Below are 22,447 nucleotides of genomic sequence, written 5' to 3' on the forward strand. Positions count from 1 at the left end.
TGAACAGCCACCTCACACCCGGTTGGCTCCTGTGAGGCTTATGGTTCACCAAAAACTCCAGATCTCTTGATTTCATAAGGTAGGTCTTCTCCATTCTGATGTGGAGTCATTTTGTTGTTGCTAAGTCATGTAATTACATTTAGACTTTCTAAATTTATGTTACTGCTGTTGTTTTGGGGGGGCTTTAATTTATTTTTTATTACAGTAAAATACATATAACATTCACCATTTTGCCACTTTTATATAGTTCAGTTGCATAAACGCTTTCTTATTGTTGTGCAACCATCATCACTGTCCATCTCCGGAACTTTTTTAATCCTCCCAAACTGGAACTCCACACCAATGAAACAGTAATTCTCTATTTCCCATCTTCCCAGCTGCTGGCCACCTTCTATCTCTACTTTTTGTCTCTGCCTCACCCTAGGTACCACATATGAGTAGAATCACACAGTATTCATCTTTTTGTGACTGGCCTATTTTACTTAGCGTGATATCCTCAAGGTTCATCCATGTTGTAGCATGTGTAAGAATTTTCTTCTTTTTAAGGCTGAATCATACTCCACTGTATGTATATGATAATACTCTACTGTATGTATATGATAATACTCTACTGTATGTATATGATAATACTCTACTGTATGTATATGATAGTACTCCACTGTATGTATATAATACTCCACTGTATGTATATGATAATACTCCACTGTATGTATAGACCACATCTTGCTTATCCGTCTATCAGTACACACCTGGGTTTCTTTGCCTTTTGACTATTGTGAATAATGCTGCTATAAACATGAGTGTACGAATACCTGTTGGAGTCTCATTGATCTTACTGGCTTTAACTCATGTATTACATTTGCCCCTGTTTTCTGTTATTGGTTGTATAATTATCTGTAAATTAGATAAGGTCAATCTCTTTATCCATATCCCTTCTTGATAACAATGTTGCATTTCCTACTGATTGGAAAATATCATTTTGCACAAAATGGTCATTTCCTGCATCCCTAGTCTTTTTTAAAAGACTTACGCCATCATCTTTACAGCTGGACTCTGGGAACAGACTGCTTTCATATTTAGCCTGAGTCTGAGTTTTTCATAGTTCCTTCGGCTAAGATCTAACTTGGGGGTGGATGGGAGGTGAATAATAACCAACCTGTAGGCTGGGTCAAAGCAGGAGGTTTTGGGAGTTTGTTTGTTTCTTTGTTACCTATTTGGAGGCCACTGAGACTACACAGAAACTATCAGGCACCAAAAAGAAGGGAACTAAGTCTCAGAGTAACCTGATTAGGACGGAATTCATTTGCTCCGCAATTATTTATTGAGCTTTTACTTGTGAAAAGCACAAAGTGCTTTTGGAAAACAGAAGATGAATAAAACACATTCCCTGATTTCAAGATGTTTACAGTTCAAAATATTAAAGGAATTTCCTTTTGTAACCTAGAGCTCTTGAGGCAAGGCTTCTTCTACTCATAGCTGTACAAACATAACTCCTTAAGATAAGGAGGATTATAAAACACATCAAAAAGCAAAGTGTGCTTTTATATTAATATTACATTTCGGTGTAGATGGATTCAAGTAAGGATTGGGGGACAGAGTGAAAAATCTCACCATGAAAGCTTTGGAGGTGTTTCGCTTTTGCTTTACTTTGGCTAATATGAGAGCGCCAGGAAAACAGAAAGTACTCTTGCTCTTGACAGTATAAAATTCTTATTATTTTTAGAGAATAGTAACTGTGCATTTATGAAATTCTTTGTCAGAGCAATTTAGTTAATAGATATGTAAATGACTACTTATTTCATTGTGTAGGTGGATCGCTCCATGTACACTTTCTGAGGAAGAATATAAGTGCTAAAAACTATTAACATTGCAAATGGAAAGAAGCAAAAGTTACGGCGAGAATGCCATTCCCTTGCTGTATTAGGTATTAAGAGTGGGACAGAAAGTCCACCTTATCATCAAGATTTGTTTGGTTTATGGGGTGGGATTTCTTATTTACATCCGACTCTTGGACTCTTTTTTTAGATGCCTGGAAACTAATGTGAATTGAGGTGCAAGGGTATTTCTTGCTGATTTTCAAGCACAAAAGGTCATTACAAACCCAGCTGGGAAGGGATGGGGAAGGTGCTTAAAGTTAAAACCACAGCAGTACATTTTCAATGCAAGAGAATGCCTCCTAAAAAATCACCTAGGGCTCTTTTAAACATTTATTGTTTTTTCAGCATAAAAACAACTTCAGAGGAGGCTGGGGATTTCAAAGCTCTTTGGCTCTAACTGCCTCCTGGGAACAGCATGGAAGCTTCCCTAATCATGGAGGAGTTAATGCCGGCCTCCTTTGGGGGAAGAAGTCTCTAATGGGAGGAAATAAATGGGCTCTTACCTTGCAGGTGGTCCCCAGCCCTCCCCTCAGTGGAATTCCTCTTGCTCTGTGAGCTAGCCTCATCTTCATTTGTGCTTTTTGTTGTGGGTTTTGTTTTTTTTGAGACAGTCTCCCTCTCTCACCCAGGCTGGAGTGCAGTGGCACGAGCTCAGCTCCCTGCAACCTCCGCCTACCAGGTTCAAGCAATTCTCCTGCCTCAGCCTCTTGAATAACTGGGAATACAGGCATGCACCATCACGCCCAATAATTTTTTTTGTATTTTTAGTAGAAACAGGGTTTTACCATGTTGGCCAGGCTGGTCTCGAACTCCTGACTTCAGGTGATCTACCCACCTCAGCCTCCCAAAGTGCTGGGATTACAGGCACCTGGCCCACTTGTGCTTTAATCATTACATTCCCCTTCTCTAAAATTGCCTTGGGTTCACAGCTGTCATGCAAATCAAGTAAAATTCTTGGTAATGGATCCAAGTCTCTCCGCCACTTTGCCCTCCCACCCTCCTTACCTAACTGCTCTTGGCCCCACTGACATCAGTCCATGTTCTCCATATGAGGCTGGCAAACCTGCAAAACCCCCACCTCTTGTGTTTGTTCCTCCCGCCCTGCTGCTCTTGCTCCTGGTGACTGGTGACTCTTTGCACTTGGCCCTCATCTCTGGGCTGTACACAGCTGTCACCGTAGGCCCCAGCTCCTCTACACACATGCTCTATCTGCTGTACAGTAGCCCTGAAGATAGACACTAGCGGCTGTGCCGACTCACTCCCCAGCTCTGTGGGGCACTGCACACTGTGAGTTCGTCTTCATTAACGTCTGTGTGTTTGCTTTTTCTTTTGTTTTCCTCTTCCTTCAGGTACAGACTGAAGACAGTGTCCTCCTGTTTGTTATTGCCTGGACAATCACAGAAATCATCCGTTACTCCTTTTATACATTCAGTCTATTAAACCATCTGCCTTACCTCATCAAATGGGCCAGGTAAAAAAAACATAAGGAATGAGGGCTTACTTTTGAAATGATCTGTCAATGCATTTGCCCTTTATTGCGTAAATATTGCCTCCAAGTTTCTAAAAATAAAATTGACACAGAGGTTGGGTAGAAATCTTGTCTGTAGATTTCATCTGAGAGAGTCTGTACTTAACTTTGACTAACAGAAATACTGCTTTAAGATTTTTATATTTTGCTTACATTATTTTAATTGGGATCAGTTCTCTTCAATTATGCAGTATTTTCCTTTTTAAAAAAATTTCATCACCAAGTAACAATAAATAGAGATTTGCTGTAACATCCCTTTTTTGTCCATATCATCACATTTTACTGATGAGCTTCTGCCATTGTGATGGGTTTTTTTTGACCAAGTCCTGTTCTCCTAGTCTCAATTTTGCCACGAAGCTGTGACTCTTAAATTAATTTTTAAGTAATAAACATTACATGGCAGCTTTAGCTTCTCACTTTGATTTTGCTTTATTTTTACCAGTAATGATGAATTGGGTATAAGGCTAGTAGTTCATCTGGCTTACGTTAATAGTCCATGAGACAGTTGCAGGCAGTTTTCTGAGCTGGGAAACTCTTTGAGAGAGCGTGACAAAGCAAAAGGATCCAAGTTGTCCCCAGAGCTGAAATGCCTTATTTGGTGGAAGAAAAGCAATGGTTCCTAGACTGTTTATGAGTTCAGTGATTAAATTAGGGACATAATCTGATTGTTTCCAACATTTCGAGTATGGGAACTCCTTTATTATTTTTCTCATTTGCAGTGAACATTTTTATTAGGAAAGGGGAAGAATGGGAAACAGCAGTTACTAACCAACCTGGACAGCCACTGTGAAAGCTGTTTACCCCGGTTGTTAGGGAAGTCTGTTGACCAAGGCTTGATTTTACTGTTGGAGAAAGATTCTTTCGTCTACTGTTCTCCACGGCCTCTGAAAGATTTTTTTCCAACATCCTACTTAGTGTGGCTAAAATTGGCAGTGGGGAATATGTCTTCCCTTCCTCTTCAGAGATTTTCAATGCAATTCCTGTGCCCAGAAGTTTGTAGTCCATTGCACATTGTGAGTCACAAATAGCCAAAGGCTTTTTAAAGTCTAAGCTGATGATTCCTTTAGCAATCCTTACAGCGGCTTACAGTTCCATGGGTCAGTGACTGCTCTCTGAATTCTTTGTGGAATATGGAGAACTCCTTTTTAAAGAGAAAAAAATTAATGCAGAATTCCTCCCACGTGATGATAATTGTAATTGTGAGGTGTTTTGATTGGAAAATTACATAGTAACCAAAAGCTATTATGAATTTAAAATTTTTTAAATTGCATATATTTGATTTTTTTACAGTATCATATACAGACATTTGAAAAATAGTATACAGATGTTTGTGCTGTTTTTTTTTTTTTTTTTTTTCTTTTTTTTGGTTTAGTCTTTTTGTGTGTTGTGGGAATTCCTAGACCACATGTTCCAGCACCTCTGCCCCAACCCCATCCCAAGGCCCACAGGGTAGGACCCTTCAGTATAAACTATGACTCAGTTCCCCTCCTTCACCAGCACTTGGCATCACTTTCGTTATTTTAGAGCGTTCTTTTGAAGAGTTGCTTATTTAGTCAGACCAAATTTTGAGGCTGCCTGAACACATTTATTTTGTCGTAGAACATTTGGAAACATATACCTGCTGTAGGCTCATTTCAAAAACTGGCTTGTAAAACCTGAATTTGAATAGCAGGTAAACAGGAAAATACATAAGCAAACATTTTCTCAAAGACTAGTACTGATCAGAAGAGTGGGAAGTGCAGCTTCCTCCTAGAGCTGGCTTTGAGCCTCAGTAATGAATATTGTGTTTTGTTTTAGGTACACACTTTTCATTGTGCTGTACCCAATGGGAGTGTCAGGAGAACTGCTCACAATATACGCAGCTCTGCCCTTTGTCAGACAGGCTGGCCTGTATTCCATCAGTTTACCGAACAAATACAATTTCTCTTTTGACTACTATGCATTCCTGATTCTAATAATGATCTCCTACATTCCAAGTAAGTGAACAGTTATGCATATATTTAATTATGTTTTAAAGTTTGGCTCTACAATAACTAGAGTTAATATCTTTGATTGTTTTTGCACCATATCCAAATAAATGTAAATCTAATTTATTAGGAATGCTTGGTTTTTGTTGAATGCTATCAAAGGGAATTTTTTCCATTAGTAATTGAATAAAGACTAACCCTTCTCAATACAGTTGCCAAAATGCAGCCCTTCTCAGCATGTGGGTTTGAAGCTGTGAATGCCAGGCTCCGTTAAGCATATATTGGAGAAAGTACTGAATGGAAAACAACAAAGTCATTAAAGGCCTGACTGTGGATTGTAGTTTTCTGTCTGTTCAGAACTGCTTGTTACGGTATTTGAAAAACATGGTGAAAAGACTTTTGTGTTGGTTCCTATATCAAAATAGACATTTAGCTTCATTTTGAAGGGATTGGTAGTTAACTAGAAACGTAACAAAATAATTATAGATTTATTTTTTCCAAATTTTTCATTTTCTTGTTGGGCACTGATTGGGACACAGTGTTCTCTTCAAGATGGTTTCCAATTATTTTAATAGTACCGCTGAAGACTTAAGTATATGGATAATCAAGTGTGCCTCTCTGTGTATTCGGTGGCAGAGAAAAAGACATGTTTGTTGTCTCTGTGAAGTGAGCCCTACTTTCTGAGGATGAGGAGTTTCGTCCTTTTGTGGAACCCTGATGTTCAATTATAAATCCTGATTGACATCTACATGCCAAAAGATCTTGTTATAACCAAGGACATATAATGTTAGTGTTTCTTCTCATTTAGCTATTTCTGTAACCATTGTAACTCTGAATATTATTTTAATTTAGAAGAGATGCTATGTTCTTCCCTAAACCCAAGTTAAATTCAGACAAAGTTGGATTTTTCTTCATTCCATGGCATTATTGGAATGAATCATCCTAGCAAAGCGACATGTTTGTGTCGCTCTGTGGAAAATTGCATTTCATGCATTGTGAGAAAAAAACAACAACCAGATTTCATGTGAGCATTTATCTTGGAGAAATTCTTGGATACAGTTCTGCTTCATGATTCATTTTCCACTCTTTATTAACGATCAAGTCCTGCTCTCTAGTGCCCGAATCATAGTGGCCAGAGGCCATCTCTCTTCAAATGTAAAAAGTAGTTGGTTTTCAAACAAGATAAACGTGAAATCATCTAAACATTTAAGTAGTAAAAATTAACTAACAGTGTTCCACCTTTCTAATTTTGTTTTTTTAGTTTCATTTTGGAGTCTCTAGAGCAGCAGTTCACAGTTGCAGTTTTACCACACCCAGAGTAACTAACACTTATTATCCCAGTTGGCACCACAGGCTTTATTTGAGTGAATAGGAGATACATACCATACTGGATGACTAGGAAAGGGGCAGGGAGGGTATTATGAAATCATATCCATAACAAGCTGCTTCCACATTGACAAAAATCCAGCGATCCCGACCTGAGAGTTCCTGCAAGACTTCCAACATCTCTAGGAAGCACGGCTTCCTTCCAGGAACTGCTCCCCAGGGCTGCCTCCATCTGTCTGTCTCTTCGTGCTCTAGTGGCCAACCAGTGCCGAGCTGTGCCTCTTCCTGCTGAGCTCTTGGTATAGTGACTACCTAGGCGCCACATGCAGCCTCTGGTGATGATAGCGCTCCTGAAGGAAACCCAGTTCTATGAGCTTTTCATCTTGGTCTTGGAAGAGACAGAGGAAAGAGAAAACACTGACCCCAGAGCCAGCTGTCTTTAGAGCAGCAGTCCCCAACCTTTGGCACCAGGGATCGGTTTCATGGAAGACAGGTTTTCCTTGGGTGGTGATGGATGGTTTCAGGATGAAACTGTTCCACCTTAGATCATCAGGCGTTAGATTCTCATAAGGAACACACAACTTAGATCCCTTGAATGTGCAGTTTTCAACAAGGTTCTCACTGTTGAAGAATGTAAAACCACTGCTGGTCTGATAGGAGGCAGAGCTCTGGCCATAATGCTTGTTTACCCCACCACTCACCTCCTGTTGTGCAGCCTGGTTCCGGCAGGTGGGGATTGGGTACGCTTGTTTTAGAGAGCAGGGCAAGACTCTCCTTCCCACAGAAGTCTGCTTTCTTTACCTCAAGTAATTCTCTCTTGCAGCTTCCTTTCGGTAAGAGAACTTGGCTCAGTTAAAGTCTAACATAATTTCTTTTTCTAAGGCAGCTTACCTCTTGTAGACCAGGGAAGAGGGTGGATCTCAATGACTAAAAGATTTCCTGCAAACCTCTGACTCCCCACCCAGGTTCAAGATGGTACACATACCGCCTCTCCTGATGCGAGTCACCCTTGTGTCTGCCGGCCTCACTGTGCTCTGGCCTGAGCCCGCAGCTATGGATGTTCTCAGGGGGTCAGGTTGTTACTGTTGAGGCCCGAGTGTACAGTTCATTCTGACCAGCTGCACATTTCCAGCTTTCCAGAGCTTTGTGTTTATCAGGGAAAACGCAGAATTAGGAGAGGCTGCTGCTGACATGCAGTTTTCTTTACCAAATTTGGTTTTCTTTCTACGAGGTAGTGTTTTTTTAATCTTTATTGGCAAGTTGATGATACACATGTGTGATATAAAGAAACACCTCCCCTCATGACCCCCTCCGTTGTTGCACACATAGCTTCAATTGTGGCTCATGAGGCTTGCCCCAGGAGTTTCCTCGTATTGGGGTGCCCTGGCCAGGTGCCCCTTCTGTTCTGCTGTAGTTGCAATATTTACAGGATCAGTACAACACAGTCCCTGCAGGACTCAGTAGATGCCTAAGGCCTGTTTACATTCCTCCCCAAAATTGGTGAAAATTGGTTATGGGGGAGGGAGCAAAAGAATGGTCAAGATACATTGATGAAGGGTGAGGACCTGGAGAAGCTGGCACTTTCCAGGTTGTCAGTAACTAACCACATCTCTGATTTTTAGAGAAACCAAGGGGACTTGGCCCAGGCAGAGAGCATATCTGGTGCTCTTGTCCCCCACAGTTCTCTCCCCAGAGGGGAAGAGAGTCCCAAGAAAGTTGGCCATCTTCTTAAAGAAAAGAGAGCCCAGCAGCACCCACACTCCCCTCACCCCTAACATCCAGGGACACACACGTGTGCCCAGCAGTATCCCCATTCTGTGTTTTCTGAACTGAGGGAGCAGAAGGTGGAATTCTCAATAGTCTGTTGCGTTGAGGGGTTTTTTCAGTGTTATTCCTCAGTGTAGCTCATGCTGTTAAAAGTAGCAGCCATGCATCTGGAATGGTTTCAGTCTTATGGTTGGGTTTAGTCTGAACATGTAGGTGATTCAGATGGAAACAGTATCACAGTTCTGATCAGCCAGAAGCCAAGCCTGAACTCTGGAGAATAGGCCAGGCACCCGAGATCCTTGGCCTCCCACCCACATTCCTTTCTCTGGGTACTGAGGAATCTCTGGGAGATGTAAAGGAATGAAAGTGTCATCATCTGACCCTTTTGGGAGGCGGCAGGTCCTGCCCATGGAAATGACAGTCCACATGGCCATCTTCTTCCTTTAACTGCCACGAAGCGCCTAGTGCCTAGGTCATTCTCCTCCCCCGCCCCAACCCCAAACCAGCTGTGAGGCTGCCACCGCCTGCTGTGGGGTAATGTGAACACAGATGCAACCATTGGGAAGGTCTTGAGCATGCCCAGCTCAGTTTCCCTTCATTAAATCTATAGAAATGGGACTGGCCCCACATTTTTAAATGATTACAGTTAACATTCCTATGGTTTAATTATATCTTTACTTCCAGTTTTTAGATTATAGAGCTTGTCATATTTTCTGGCGTTCGTGCCAAAATAGTTCTCTGCCTGTTGACTTCTATGCTTCAGAGGGGTCTTTTCTGTCAGTAGTGTGCCGCCTCCTCTGCAGGTTAGCAGATCTTTGTCACATACCCACTGGTATCCCAGAGTACTCTGGGAGGACTGCTTGAAATTTGGCCAGCTTGGAATCCATTTAAAAAGGAAGAAACTGACAGGAAAGAGTTGAGAGTAGTAGAAATTATCTTCCAAAAAATATTCGTTACTTTCTAAAAAAGAGATTGGATTGGGCTTGGTAGCGCATGCCTATAGTCCCAGCACTTTAGGAGGCTGAGGTGGGCCCATCCTTTGAACCCAGGGGTTGCAAACAAGCCTGGACAACATAGGGACACCCCATCTCTACGAAAAATACAAAATGAGTCGGGTGTGAAATGGTGTGCACCTGTAGTCCCAGCTACTCAGGAGGTTGAGCAGGGAGGATTGGCTAAGCCCAGGAGGTCCAGGCCACAGTGAGCCACGATCACACCCCTCCACTGCACACCAGCCTGGGTGACAAGGTAAGACCCTGTCTAAAAATGATAATAATAAAATAGAGATTGGAGCTGTTGGAGAGATACGGAGAGAAAGGGTATTGTACCACAAAGAGCATCTCACCTGGGGCTATTGACACACAGTAACCTCATGTCGTCCAGGTAGCTGAAACTGGTCTTTCCTAGCGGGGACACTATAGGCATTTTGAGTGGGATACTTCTTAGTGTGGGTACTGTCGTGCACTGTGGTATGTTTTAGCATCCCCAGTCTCATATGCCAAATGCCAGTAACCTTCCCTTTTCTCTCTTATTTTCAAATAGTCAAATTATCAAAATAGTTCCAGGTAGTTCCAAGGGAGGCAGTACTACCCATTCATTTGAGAACCAGTGCTTTCTAAAGTATTCTATGAAATGACCAAGAACAGAAGAATCCCCAGTGCCTAAGACACTGGCTTGCTTTTCATAAGGCCTTTTTTTACATCCAAACCTGGTTTAGCTGTGTTCAAATCAAATGTTGTGTTATTACTCCTCCTCCTCAGTCTTTGCCCAAAACTACTTCCCAAGAGAGGTTGTTCTTCCCAAAGAACCACCAGCCCTGGGACCAGATGGAGCTAGGCTGAAGGTCAGGAGCCAAGGGCCTGGTCCCGACTCTGTCTGTGACGTACTGTGAGACCCCAGGCAAACTGCTTACCCTTGCTGTGGCTCAAATTCCTCCTCTTTGAAATAGGAATAATGACTTCCTCACTAGAATTCTTCACCTGGTTGTTCTGTAGTCAGAATAAATGTGCAGATAATGTATGAATGGGTGTAAATATGCTACTCTGTGGCATCGAGATGGGTCATGATAGTGACAATAGTGTCTGTCATTCTATTCCATACCACTCTTTCCCCTCTGCTAAAGCAGGAAAAGAAAAGTAAGTCTCTGTGTTTTTTCTCCCTCTGCCGAAGCCCACTTAGTTACCTTCCTTGGTCACTGGATGAGAAATTAGTCAGAGGGTCAGAGAGGACCTCAAGTTCATATGCTTAGAGCATGTAATTTTAAACCATCCTCTTAACCAACTTTTCTTTTCTTTTCAGTTTTTCCCCAGTTATACTTCCACATGATACACCAGAGAAGAAAGGTCCTTTCTCATACTGAAGAACACAAGAAATTTGAATAGTTCCTGCTTTCTCCACCTCCCACAAAAAGAAACTTTTCAATGATCAAAAAATGCTGCAGACTTTTTGAGTTCCCAATACATAATTAAGAACTATTTTTAAAATATTCAAACTAAACAAAAAGAAAAATCCAGTGTCACATGGGCCTGAGATTTTATTTTAGAAAAAAGTTGTTACATAAAACATCCTGGCCAGTTCATTTCAGCATGCTTTTTCAACCAGAAGTTCCTAATATTTATGATGGCACTAGAAAGGGATTTGGCATTTTATGTCCTCCTGTGTCCTTCATATGTCTGATCAATAAAGACCTGTAACGCTAAGTACTTGAGAGTTACAGTGTGAGTAATGCAGTTGTGCCAGCTGAATGCCCGGCTTGCAGTAGAGTTCTGTTTCAGTCTGCAGTGTTTAGCATTCCCTTTTCAAAGTGCTTGACTGCATGCTGGAAACTATTTGTATTTTTGAAGCGGCCAACTCTGTTCTCTGGAATGCTCTGAAGTTATGGCTGGGACCTATCCCCTCATATCCAATGAATGAATTATAAAATGTATATGCCTATGAAGCTTCGGGGTAGTGCCCATAATCAGAAAACTAGAACCCTTTTGTTTGTTTTCCATTGAGTCATTACTGCCTGCCACTAAGAAACGTGCTTGAATCTAATAAGTATGTGTATATTGTAAAGAATATATCTTATCTGGAGCTCAGCCTCAATTATATCTTAACAAAATGACAGTTCCCAGAAAGGGGAAGCTCAGTAGCTCATAAGTGACAAGTCCCTTTCACAGCACCGTTCTCAGAGCACCTCTGAGTAACGTGTTTGCCGGTAGCTCTTCTCACTGATGGCCCTGAAGAAGCCGATCCAGTCACGTAGGAATGGAGGCTCTGTTATTGAAAGCACATGGAAGATGTTGCTTTAGAAAGGTAGTCAGGAAAAACATTCAGGAAGAGGTTTATACACCATTATTTTATTTTTAAATTTTCATTGACTCTTCTGTTTGGATACTTTTGCTAATTTCCACCAGGCTATACGACTCTAGGCAGTAAAACATTCCACTTGGGCTGTCATGAGCTAAAAAGCAGCATCGATCTCCGCATGCTGGTGCAGCCAAGAAATGGTTTGTTCCTGCCCACATTGTTTAATCCATGCCGTATCCTCACACGATGTAATTGCTCAACCATGCATATAAAACTCAAGAAAGGACTGGTTCTACAACTGTGGATAAACTAAAAAAAAAAAAGTTGGATGAAAATGTGAAAGCCCAAGTTTCGATGTGCGTTAAGTATTAAATAGCACACTATCTTCTTCACGGAGCCTTTTTTCCTTTTCGCCCCCCTTCTTGTTTTGGATTGATGTTGATTTTGAAGACTTTAAAAGTTTAGCTTACTGAGTAGTTGTCATTGAAAATATAATTGTGAACATCAGAAAACTGTCATACTGGAAAACTAAATTTTTAAATGCTTATTTTTATAGAAGTTTGAAAATTAAACGCAGGCAGGTGTGTAATAAATTATTTTTGAATTGAACATTAAGATTCTGCTTCTTAAAGTCGGTACTCAACTTGGGCATGTTGAAGTTAGAATCTCTTCTTGTATTTGATAGACAAAACGTGGGAAAGATTTTTTTCATGGCTTTTCTCTTGTTTTATTCTTCCATAATGTATTTCTACTACAAAATAGAATCAACTGGAATTATATTTGTTATATTACTTTATTCGGCTAGAAATTTTCAGTTGTTTTTGGAAAAATTCTAGAAGTCAAGATAAAAAAAATCCAGATTTTCCAGGGCTGCTGAACTGGGGTTTTATTTGGGCCTCTTTATTGTAATTTATCACTGTTTATGAAAAACATTCTGTTGCAAACGGTGGTGTTGCATTGAATTGAACTTTGGCAGTGAGAACACAGCACACAGACCCCTTTTCAAAAAGGGTCTCAACCCCAGTGTGTATTTTTGTACATCAACATTTAGAATACTTACGGCAGATAAGTAAGGCATGTCACTGTGTCCTTCAGTACCTCTCTCAGTAACTGGTTTCTTTATCCCTAACATGAATTCATTTCTCCTTTGAAGTCATTTGTTCTTTTATAAATTGAGAACAACCACACCACCAAATGTCACATCTTCTTATAAAGTGTGAACAAGGAATGTCGTGTTTTTGTGGATATGTTGTCAGACTTAGCTGTTTCATTTCAGGGCATAGTCAGAGGCATCATCTTCCCAACTACCCACTTGACTGTGTGTTTCAGACCCCCCCGTGGGGGCCGCCTTCTGACAGAGAGAATTCTTTGAGATCAGCAGTAGTGCTTTTGTCGGCACAGGCTGCTAATCTGCATCTTGCTGCGTTCTGTTTGCCGAGGTTGGGCTCATTCATTTAACACACACCAACCATTATCAGAGGCGCCATGGAGTTAGTCATGGAATAAAGCACTGTCCTTGCAGATGAAAAAGTTTCTCCAGAGCAGACTTCTGACAGGAAAGGGTTAGAGATACTAGAGAGCTGAAGAGGCATAAGAAGAGATCGTGCTCTCATTTTTCACTTATTTTTTTTGGTTATTCACTTATAATAAAAGGTTGGCGTTGATGTAGTCCAACCTGCAAATTACTTGCATTTCTGAGTTTCAAATAAAACACTATAAAACATTTAATTCAATACATACTGCTCCTTTGAAATTTGGGTAAAAAAAATTATATACAACCGTATATATAGTCATTTTTGTATTTTTTCTATGTTGTGAAAACCAAAATTGTAATTTTATAAGTCTTTGATTCACTAAAATTATATAATTTAAATGTATTTTTTGTATATTTAGAAATAAGGAGTTCAGAGACTATGCTTAACTTTTTATGCATGCATTTGAAAGCTGTTTTTACCTGACAATGTTAATGTAGTAATAAGTTGTATTCATGAAATACTGATCTGTGTTGCATTTCAAAATAAACTGGTGTGTGCTCTGCCTGGATTTGAAATACCCACCAGTGAGTGCGATGATTTTTCGTAGTCAGTAGGCCTGAATGTGGTGTTGCAGGAATATGGGAGAATTTCAGTTCAATTATGGACTCCAGCTCTTTGACAATTTTAAAATCTAATTCTGCTATTCATAATGGTCCTGTACTTACAGGAAAGACAGATTATATTAAGAGGTTTCCAAAAAGTTCTTCCCCGACAGTCAGTCTTCAGGCTTACTAAGCCAGTCTGCAAGCTGGCTGCAGAGGGACGAGGGGTTTCTCATGCAAGTGACCAGGAAAACTCAGATATTAATCAGTACAAGGTTGAGGACCCTTGTCGTATAACATCCTGGGGTTTTGTCAGTGTAACTTTTTAGTTTTTGTTTTGTTTTGTTTTGAGATGGAGTTTCAGTGTTTGTCCAGGCTGGAGTGCAACGGCATGATCTCAGCTCACTGCAACCTCTGCCTCCCAGGTTCAAGCAATTCTCCTGCCTCAGCCTCCTGAGTAGCTGGTATTACAGGTGCCCGCCACCACACCTGGCTAATTTTTTGTATTTTTAGTAGAGACAGGTTTCACCATGTTGGCCAGGCTTGTCTCAAACTCCTGACCTCAGGTGATCCACCCACCTTGACCTCCCAAAGTGCTGGGATCACAGGCATGAGCCACCACGCCCAGCCTGTTAGTGTAACTTTTCTAACAGAAGTTCAGCAAGGAGCTCCTGTTGCCCAGCACTGTTCATCTTATATTAAAGCAAGATGTGAAGTTCAAGTACCTCATCCTGAAAATCTCTCCAAACACAGGAATCCAGGAACGGCCCCCCTCACTCAGGCTCAAAGTAAGAAGCAGTGGGAAGGACACTGCCTTGGGGTGTCCTCCACTGGGTCACAGCTAATCTAGCTCTAGGCCTCCAGTGCCTCCAGTCCTAGTTAACTTCTGGTGACCCCTCGCTCATGGTACCTGCAGCAGTGATGTGTTCCCTACCTGGATCTGCCAGCTCTTTCTTAGACGTTAACCACGGCCTGAGTGTGGTCTTTGTTTCAGAGGGGAGCACTTCCCTTCTAAATGCCGTCTAATTATGGCCTAGATGTTCCCAGCACGGAGGTTAGACCACCTCTCTCCTCATGTAGAGCCTATTTGGCTTCAGAGGTTGGATTTTTCATTTATGAAAAAAGAAGAGTATTCCAATGGAAACTGAGGAACAGATGGTAGAGTTAATAGCAGAGGCTACTCAGAAAACACAGCCTTTACAGTGTTAGCATGGTAATGGGAAACTGGGGCTTTCCAATTTGTCATTGCCATATTTTGTGGCAATTATGTGTACTATGTTAATATAAGTCTTAGCCTGGAGGAATTACCACTGGTATGATTAAGAGACCTACTGTTACACAGCATTCAAAAAATACTGCTGCTTTTCCATTCCCTTTAACACGAATGAAGACTAGCTTTGCAATTCCTTTCATTATTGAAAAGAAAAAGAATCCCAGCCTTACAAATAGCCTGGCTCATTGTCATACAGTTTAGCGGTGAAGAAACTGTTGTAAGCAACTATTACCAAAAATAGCCACACCTATGAACATTTCTCTGCCTATAACAGAACCCGAATTAGAAGAGAGAGCAGTGTGGTTATTTGACCAATACTTCTTTTAATTTGAAGATATGCCCTTAGTGCTATGTGGGCAAGTCTAGATACCCAAAATAATCCTTCCCACAAAATGTAATTCACTCTAAAATCCCGCTTGGTGAGTGTGAAAGGCTGCATGTGTAGAAGCACCTACTGCCCATTTCAGAAATATTTTTATGTTTGGAAGTCACGCCTTCTGCTCCCTAATTCCAGAGCATGGACTTGTTACCATGGCAGTGCTTTCGCAGCTAACTTTGGCCTTGGGTGGAGACAATCCAGATGTGTTTCCAGATGCTGCGCTTGGTTAAAGCAAGGATTTCCATTTCCCCCTCGGTGTCGTCATAGTCAGGCTTCCCCACTAGGGGGAAGCACCTCACAAGCGATCCGGGGTCTTAATTGCCAAAGGAGTTTGGAAAAGAGCTTCATCCCAAGGACACGGAAAGGGGCAGAGACACTCCAATGAAAATCAGTCATGGTTCTTTTATTGTCCATATAAAGCAAAGACAGATTTTAAAGCATATTCTGGAGGAGTACAGGAAATAACACTTTTAGAGCAAAGAAACCAGCTTGGGTGTGTGCTTTGAGGCTCTATTTTCTCCCAGCTGCAGAGCCCTCCTCCCCATCGCAGACCCTGCAGCTACTTGGTTTTGAAAAGCAGAGTGCTTCTGGAGCTGGCTTGCAAAGCTGTCAGCCGTCCTATTTCATGGAGAGCCTGCTCGTTCATATTTGAAATGTTCAGGGAAGTCAGTTCCCATTCTTACTCTGTCTCTGGATATTTTTGGAGGGTGGCCTGGGCCATGAGAAAATGTCAGGCCACCTTTTAAGGCGGCGTCTGGACCAAGAATGCTTGTCTGCAGCATGTTCAGTCCATTCTGTGGATTTCAGTTAATTTGACTCTTGGACTGTGAGTTTTCTCACAGATTGAAAATGCTTCTGTCATGCCACAGATCATTCTCACTCTTCAACAGGCTGAAAATCTTCCTTAAGAAATAGTTGTTTAAATGACAACCACTGTGAACATACCAAATGGAAAAAGTCCTTCACTGACCACAACTAGTTGATTGTGCTTGGGCTGATAGTCATGTTCAGGTGATTTGTTTATTTAACGAATGTATGTTAAAGTGAACTCCACAGACCGTTAGTTCCGAGTGATCATGGGCACAATAGGCATGTTAAGGAGAGGGGTCTGTGGTTTAAAATACTGAAACAAAAATGAAAGTTTTCTCTCCTACTAAATGTTTCAGATCTTTCTGTATATGAATGCAACCTCCAAGGGGAGTGCTAATGCAGGATTTTCCAAACCTGTTTTTCATCTTTATCCTTGAAACGTCTTCAGGGCTAAAGTTCTTTGAATACACTTTGAAAAATATTAATCTGTCGGTAGCAGCCATCCCTATCAGGGAATATTGACCTATCCAAGGATTTTTTCCTTGTTTCTGCCCTGTTGTTTCTAGGGACCTTTTTTTTTTTTTTTTTTTTTTGAGATAGGGTCTTGCTCTATAACCCAGGCTGGAATGTAGTGGCATGATCAGGGCTCATGGCAGCCTCAACCTCCCAGACTCAAGTAATCCTCCCACCTCAGCCTCCCCCACAGGTAGGACCACAGGTGTGCACCACAACACCCGAATAATTTGGAATTTTTTTGATAAAGCTGGGGTCTCAGTCTGTTGCCTAGGCTGGTCCTGAACTCCTGGGCTCAAGCCATCCTCCTGCCTTGGCCTACCAAAGTGCTGGGATTACAGGCATGAGCCGTCATGCCCAGCCTCTTGGGGCTTTAAAAGTACATAGAAATCACCATCATCAAATAGGTAGCTAATATTAGGCTGAGAACCCAGGTGTCAGCAGCCCTCGCTGGAGTCTTCCACTTGATGCGAACTTGTCTGAGCAGACTGAGCTGGGACTGGCAGCAGCTGTGGTGCTGGGATCAATCTGCTGGCCTCACTCTGGAGCTGCCTGCCTGGGACACTGTCTGTGATCCCCTTTAAACTTCATCCTCCTCCAATCTCTGACTCACTCTCAGCTCGGGATATCACCCCCAATTTCACAGAGAAAACGGAGCCATCAGATGGTAATTCCTTTACCGTTTTTTGCCACCACATCTATGAACTTGCCTGTGCTGGGATCATCCTTTTCTTTTCCTGCTTTTAGAATAGAAGGGGTTAACCCTTTCTCCAAAACTAATCTCTACCTGTGCTCCAGATGATTTTCTCTTTCCTCCCTCCTCACAGACCTAACTCTGTGGGTTCTCCCTGTCTCTCTGTACTTCCTCTTTGCCAGCTCTTCCCGTGTGGCCTCGACCTCATGTCCTCCACTATTTTCACCTCTTTCCTGTCCCCTGGAAAAGAAATCTACAAAGCACATCTGTTTTTGTTGTTTTGTTTTGTTTTGATACAGAGTCTTGCTCTGTCACCCAGGCTGGAGTGCAGTGGCACTATCTCAGCTCACTGCAACCTCTGCCTAGTGGGTTCAAGCAATTCTCCTACCTCAGCCTCCCAAGTAGCTGGGATTATAGGCATGCACCACCATGCCTAATTTTTGAATTTTTAGTAGAGATGGGGTTTCACCATGTTGGCCAGGCTGGTCTTGAACTCCTGACCTAGGGATCCACCCGCCTCAGCCTCCCAAAGTGCTGAGATTACAGGCATGAGCCACCATGCCCAGCCCACTTCTTTCTTTCTCAGCTGCCACTCTTCCTGTCTCACCCTAGCCTGGCTTTTCCTATCATCCCTCTCTGTTCAAGTTCACTAATGACCTTGTTATGAAAGCCAGTGCATGCTTTTTAGTCCCTGTCTTGTGGTTGAAGTTGGGGTGCAGTCCTGCTGGATGTCAGAAATAAGGATATGGTTTTGAAATAGACTGGGAGGCCCAACAATGCCCAGTCCCAGACCAGAACTCTCATTTCTCCTTGATGCATTCCCAGTGGAGTTGTAAAAAAAAAAAAAAAAAAATCAATGGAAAGCAAGCAAACAAGTGTTGCAGTTAACTGGCTTGAGTCTTAGGGTTGGATTCTGGCAGTCTGGGCAGAAGCTCATAGAACACTCCTGCTTTCTAAACCAGTGAGAGGTAGTGGCTTAGGCACAGGAAACTGACCTGCTCAATTCACCTCTCACCCGACCCATCCCGTTCTCCATCCCAGCACTTAGCTCCTATCCACTGAAATGGGGAAAACAGCTGCTCCAATACACCCCCAGCTACAGGCCAGAAACTCACAAGGATAGAGTGCATGTGCCACCATGCTCACCTGGTGGGGACCTGGGCCAGAAGACAGGAAAGCATCCAGGAAGAGAGCAGACCCCTCTCGGCTTACCACTTAGGACTGGAGAGACAGAAGAGGGAACCACAGCCCTGTGCACAGACCTCTTAATGCCCATTGGCTCCACTCACTCCCACTAGCAAATGCAGCTCCATCACCATCACCATCTCAGAAATGAACATTAAGATCAACATTCCTCTTCCTTGGGGAGGAACAAAGATGTGCTGGAGGAGAATGAAGATGGACCTTGGAACCCTTCCCATCAGCTGACCATCTTCCTGAAATGATCTTTTCTTTTGAGAGCCTGCTCCATTGGTTTTTTTCCTACCTAAGGCAACCTTTCTGTCTCCTCTGCCATCCCCCAACTCAGAGGTTCTGAGACATGAGTGTGCTCCCATGGTGCTAGTTAAAATCAGATTCCTGGACCTTCCCCAGGCCTTCCCCAGATCTGAATCGCTAGAGAGAGAGCTTGGGGTTCCATTTTTAGGCACACTCCAAGGGTGATTCTGATGCAGGGGATTATGGGTGAATTTGGGGGAACACTGCCTTAAAGGTGCTTGCTTGATCCTGAGGGTTTCATTCAGCATCTCCTCACTTCGAACTCCAGGCCCCTGACCAGTGGCCCCAGGGCAGATCTGATCCGTGGATGTATTCTGTTCCACCTACATTGTATAGTTTTAAAGTGGAATCAGTTATAAACACTTTACAATTGAGAGATGTCATATAACCATCTAAGAAAAACCAGAAGGTGAGGCTGCAGGAGTCCGCACTCCTACCTGTCAGGCAAGGACAAAAAGCTCCACAAGGTGAGGGACTTCTCCAGGCCTGCTTCCCTCTGTATTCCCAGGGCCCAGCCTTTCACTTGGGTTTGGGAGATGTCAGGAAGCTCATAAACAGATGATTCAATCAGGTAGTTTAAGGTACTGTGAAGAAACCTAGAAAGGCAGTGGAAATATGATCAGGTGAGGTCTCTCTGAGGAGTGAGTGATGTAGGATTTGAAGCAGATCTCACAGACCCCAAAGCCTGCAACCGTTTCCCTCCACCAGGGTCAAGCCTCATTGTGAGAGAATATCATGTGCGTTGCCCACAAGGCAGCCTCTCAAAGGTTGCAGAAGCTCCTTAGAGACTGGAGTCCTCTCTGAGCCCTTGAGGCTCCTGAGAAGCACAGTGGATGTGATAAGAGGCTGAGGTGCTGGGAGGACCCCACCTTCTGGAGCCCAGGCTGCAGCCCCGCTGCACTGCTGCCTGCAGTCGGAGCGCTGGGCATCTGAACTCCACACTTTCCCAGGACCCAGCATCGTCCTCAGGTACCGGTCACTAACAGAGCTGCTGGCAGCTGGCAGTCCACTCACAAGATTCTCACAGGTCTGCAGGTCCTTATCTGCAGCAGCCTGGGACCGAGCCCCCTCCACAGGGCTGGGCTGGGTGGGCCATGCCAGGGGTACCTCTGCCCACAGCCTAAAGCCTACAATGCCTACCTTTCTTTGGGTCATCGCTGCCTTTTCTTCCCAGCATTAGAGCAGCTCCTCAAGCCCAGCTCTCCCTGAAAGCCCTTCTGGGCCCAGCAGCAGGCACTGAGTGCTGACTACCCACAGCTTGGGCTGCTTTGCCTCATTCCCAAAGCAAGCAGAGGAGCAGCCCCACCTGCTTCATGAAAAACTGCCCCTGCCCCCCACAGCACCCCAAGCCCCCAGCCCACATCGTACCCAAGGGAACTATGCCATATCAGGGCTGGAAGGGGCCTCAGACTGGCACTGTGACCTCCAGCCTCCACTTGTACAGAGTTGGAAACTGATGCTAAGATGGATAGGCCACTTCTCATCCCCCACCACCCCAAAGCCTGCAGGATGGTGTGCAGGGCATTTCCAGGTGAGCCAAGTATGTCACTTCCTGCTCTGGGGACCTGAGCTTGCTGCCAAGGCAGGCAGAGTCTGGGCTGCCTACACTGTGATCTCAGGTGGACACTTTCCGGGAGATTGTAGTTTTAGGGGAGACCCTCCCAGGCCCTGAGGAGAATGTCATGAATACTGCCCATACCTGGAAGCTTGGAGGACACACCAGGGGTGACTGTTTCAGGCAGCCCTGAGAGGGTGGAGGACAACTGGAAGAGGGAAGCCTGCTGAGAGTTTTCAGTAACTCTTCTGGAAGCTCGTGGTTGCACAGCTTAATCTGGGCTTCTGAGGGTTTCCCAAGATTCCTACACGTATTTCCCCAAGAAGGGATATCTGTGGGCACCTTCCAGCAGGCCCAGCTCCTGCCTCAGCCCCTCTCCTGCAGTCAGAGCAGCACAGCCTGGGACACAACCCACAGATACGGAATCTAAGGGCTTGCCCAGCCTTCTGTCAGGAATGTCAGTCCCAAGCCAGGTGGCTGTTTGGCTTGCCTGGTATATTTAGAAAAGTCAGGCTCCCTGCTCCCTTACAAAGTGTGACCTGCACCTATCACATGGAAATGTGATTCACTCCTCAGCAGCCCAGCTGAGCGGCTTCCCACCGCCCCCAGGCATCCCTCCTTCCCTGCCTCCCTCAGCTGTCTCTGCATGAGTGTCCTCATATCCTCCAGTGGAGCTGAAGGCCCTGCCCCACTGTGATAGGGAAAGGCTGGAAGAAGCCATGTCTATGGTCAGAGGGAAATGCCGCTTTTGCATTTCCTGGTAGCAATGCATTGGTCTTATTCTGTTTCCTTCTCTCCTGAAATCCAGATGCCTTCTTCCTCAGAGTCCTCAGCTCTCACCTCCCTGACACACACACACACACACACACACACACACTCTGCTCCTCCTGGGGTCTTTAGAAGGCCCAGATTGCCTCGAAATCTGACCATGAGCCCCTCACATAAACAAGTGCTACAAAGCAGAGGATGTATCCCGGCGGCCCACAGGTTTTTCTTAAAATGATATTTTAAATTGTTTTGGTTAGCAACATTTTAAAATTATGAGAGTTCACATTTTAAAAAAATTAATTTCCTGCTTCTCTTGAAAGAAGATGCGGCACTTCAGCCTCCTGGTTCCTGCACGCCTTGGCACACCCGCGGGGATGGAGTGGAGGCTGGCCCCTTTCCACAAGCGGGCTCTCCAGGCCTCCCATCAGGCCTGTGCGTTCATTGGAGTTCCCTGCCCGGGCCTTGGAGATGTCTGGATTTCGAGCTCCACATAGCCAGGGCCTTCCATCCCAGCAGGAATAGAGCAGGGACACCCTGGTGCTGTGGGGCCTAATTTCTCCTTTTCCTCCCTCTGTTCCTCATTCTCTGCCCTCTTCAGTCTTCTGAGGTAGCTCCCTTCTTCTTGCACCACTCTTGAGTACCCAATATCATTGGCTTGTATGGTTCTATTTTTGCCCAATGCCAACCTCCCAGCCCTTGCCTGGTTACTTGGAGACAGAGCCCTGTGATGCTTTGCAGTCGGGCCTGAGTTTGACTCCTGCTCCACTTTCTGTCTTCACCACTTTCCTGAGCCTCTTTTACGTAAAAAAAAAATTGGGAGAAAATGATACCTCATTTGCAGGGTTGCCCTGTTGCCTAGCTCATGACGTGGTTGGAGACACCTGACTTTGTTTCAGTGGCAAGCAGACTGTGGCCTCCTCTCCTGGCCCCACAGGTACCTCAGGCACTTCCCCATTCTGTGGTCCCAGGACACAGTACGTGTGCACAGGCTACCCCCATGGGGCCCAGAGATGGCAGTGCCTCTGGCCCTTGAGGGCAGGAACTCCCCTAAGTGACAAGCCTCGTCAGGCTGCTAGACACTAATCAGGCCCAGGCTGGGCTCCACCCAGGAGTCACCCAGGATCT

General features: G+C 43.9%; 1 protein-coding gene across 4 annotated transcripts in view; it reads left to right on the forward strand.

Moving 5' to 3' along the window:
- The window catches only part of HACD2 (3-hydroxyacyl-CoA dehydratase 2), an 88,690-nt gene extending 74,884 nt beyond the window's left edge, over positions 1-13,806 (forward strand). For all 4 annotated transcript variants that reach the window (XM_035274001.3, XM_035274002.3, XM_078351940.1 and 1 more), the window contains 3 exons: positions 3,227-3,348; positions 5,203-5,381; positions 10,764-13,806. In XM_035274001.3, coding sequence (XP_035129892.2) covers positions 3,227-3,348; positions 5,203-5,381; positions 10,764-10,846 — 384 coding nt within the window. In that variant the 3' untranslated portion in view covers positions 10,847-13,806. The remainder of the gene's footprint in view (positions 1-3,226; positions 3,349-5,202; positions 5,382-10,763) is intronic.
- The last annotated feature ends 8,641 nt before the right edge of the window (positions 13,807-22,447 follow it).

Source organism: Callithrix jacchus, chromosome 15 (genome assembly GCF_049354715.1).
Source record: "Callithrix jacchus isolate 240 chromosome 15, calJac240_pri, whole genome shotgun sequence".
Lineage (NCBI taxonomy): Eukaryota > Metazoa > Chordata > Mammalia > Primates > Cebidae > Callithrix > Callithrix jacchus.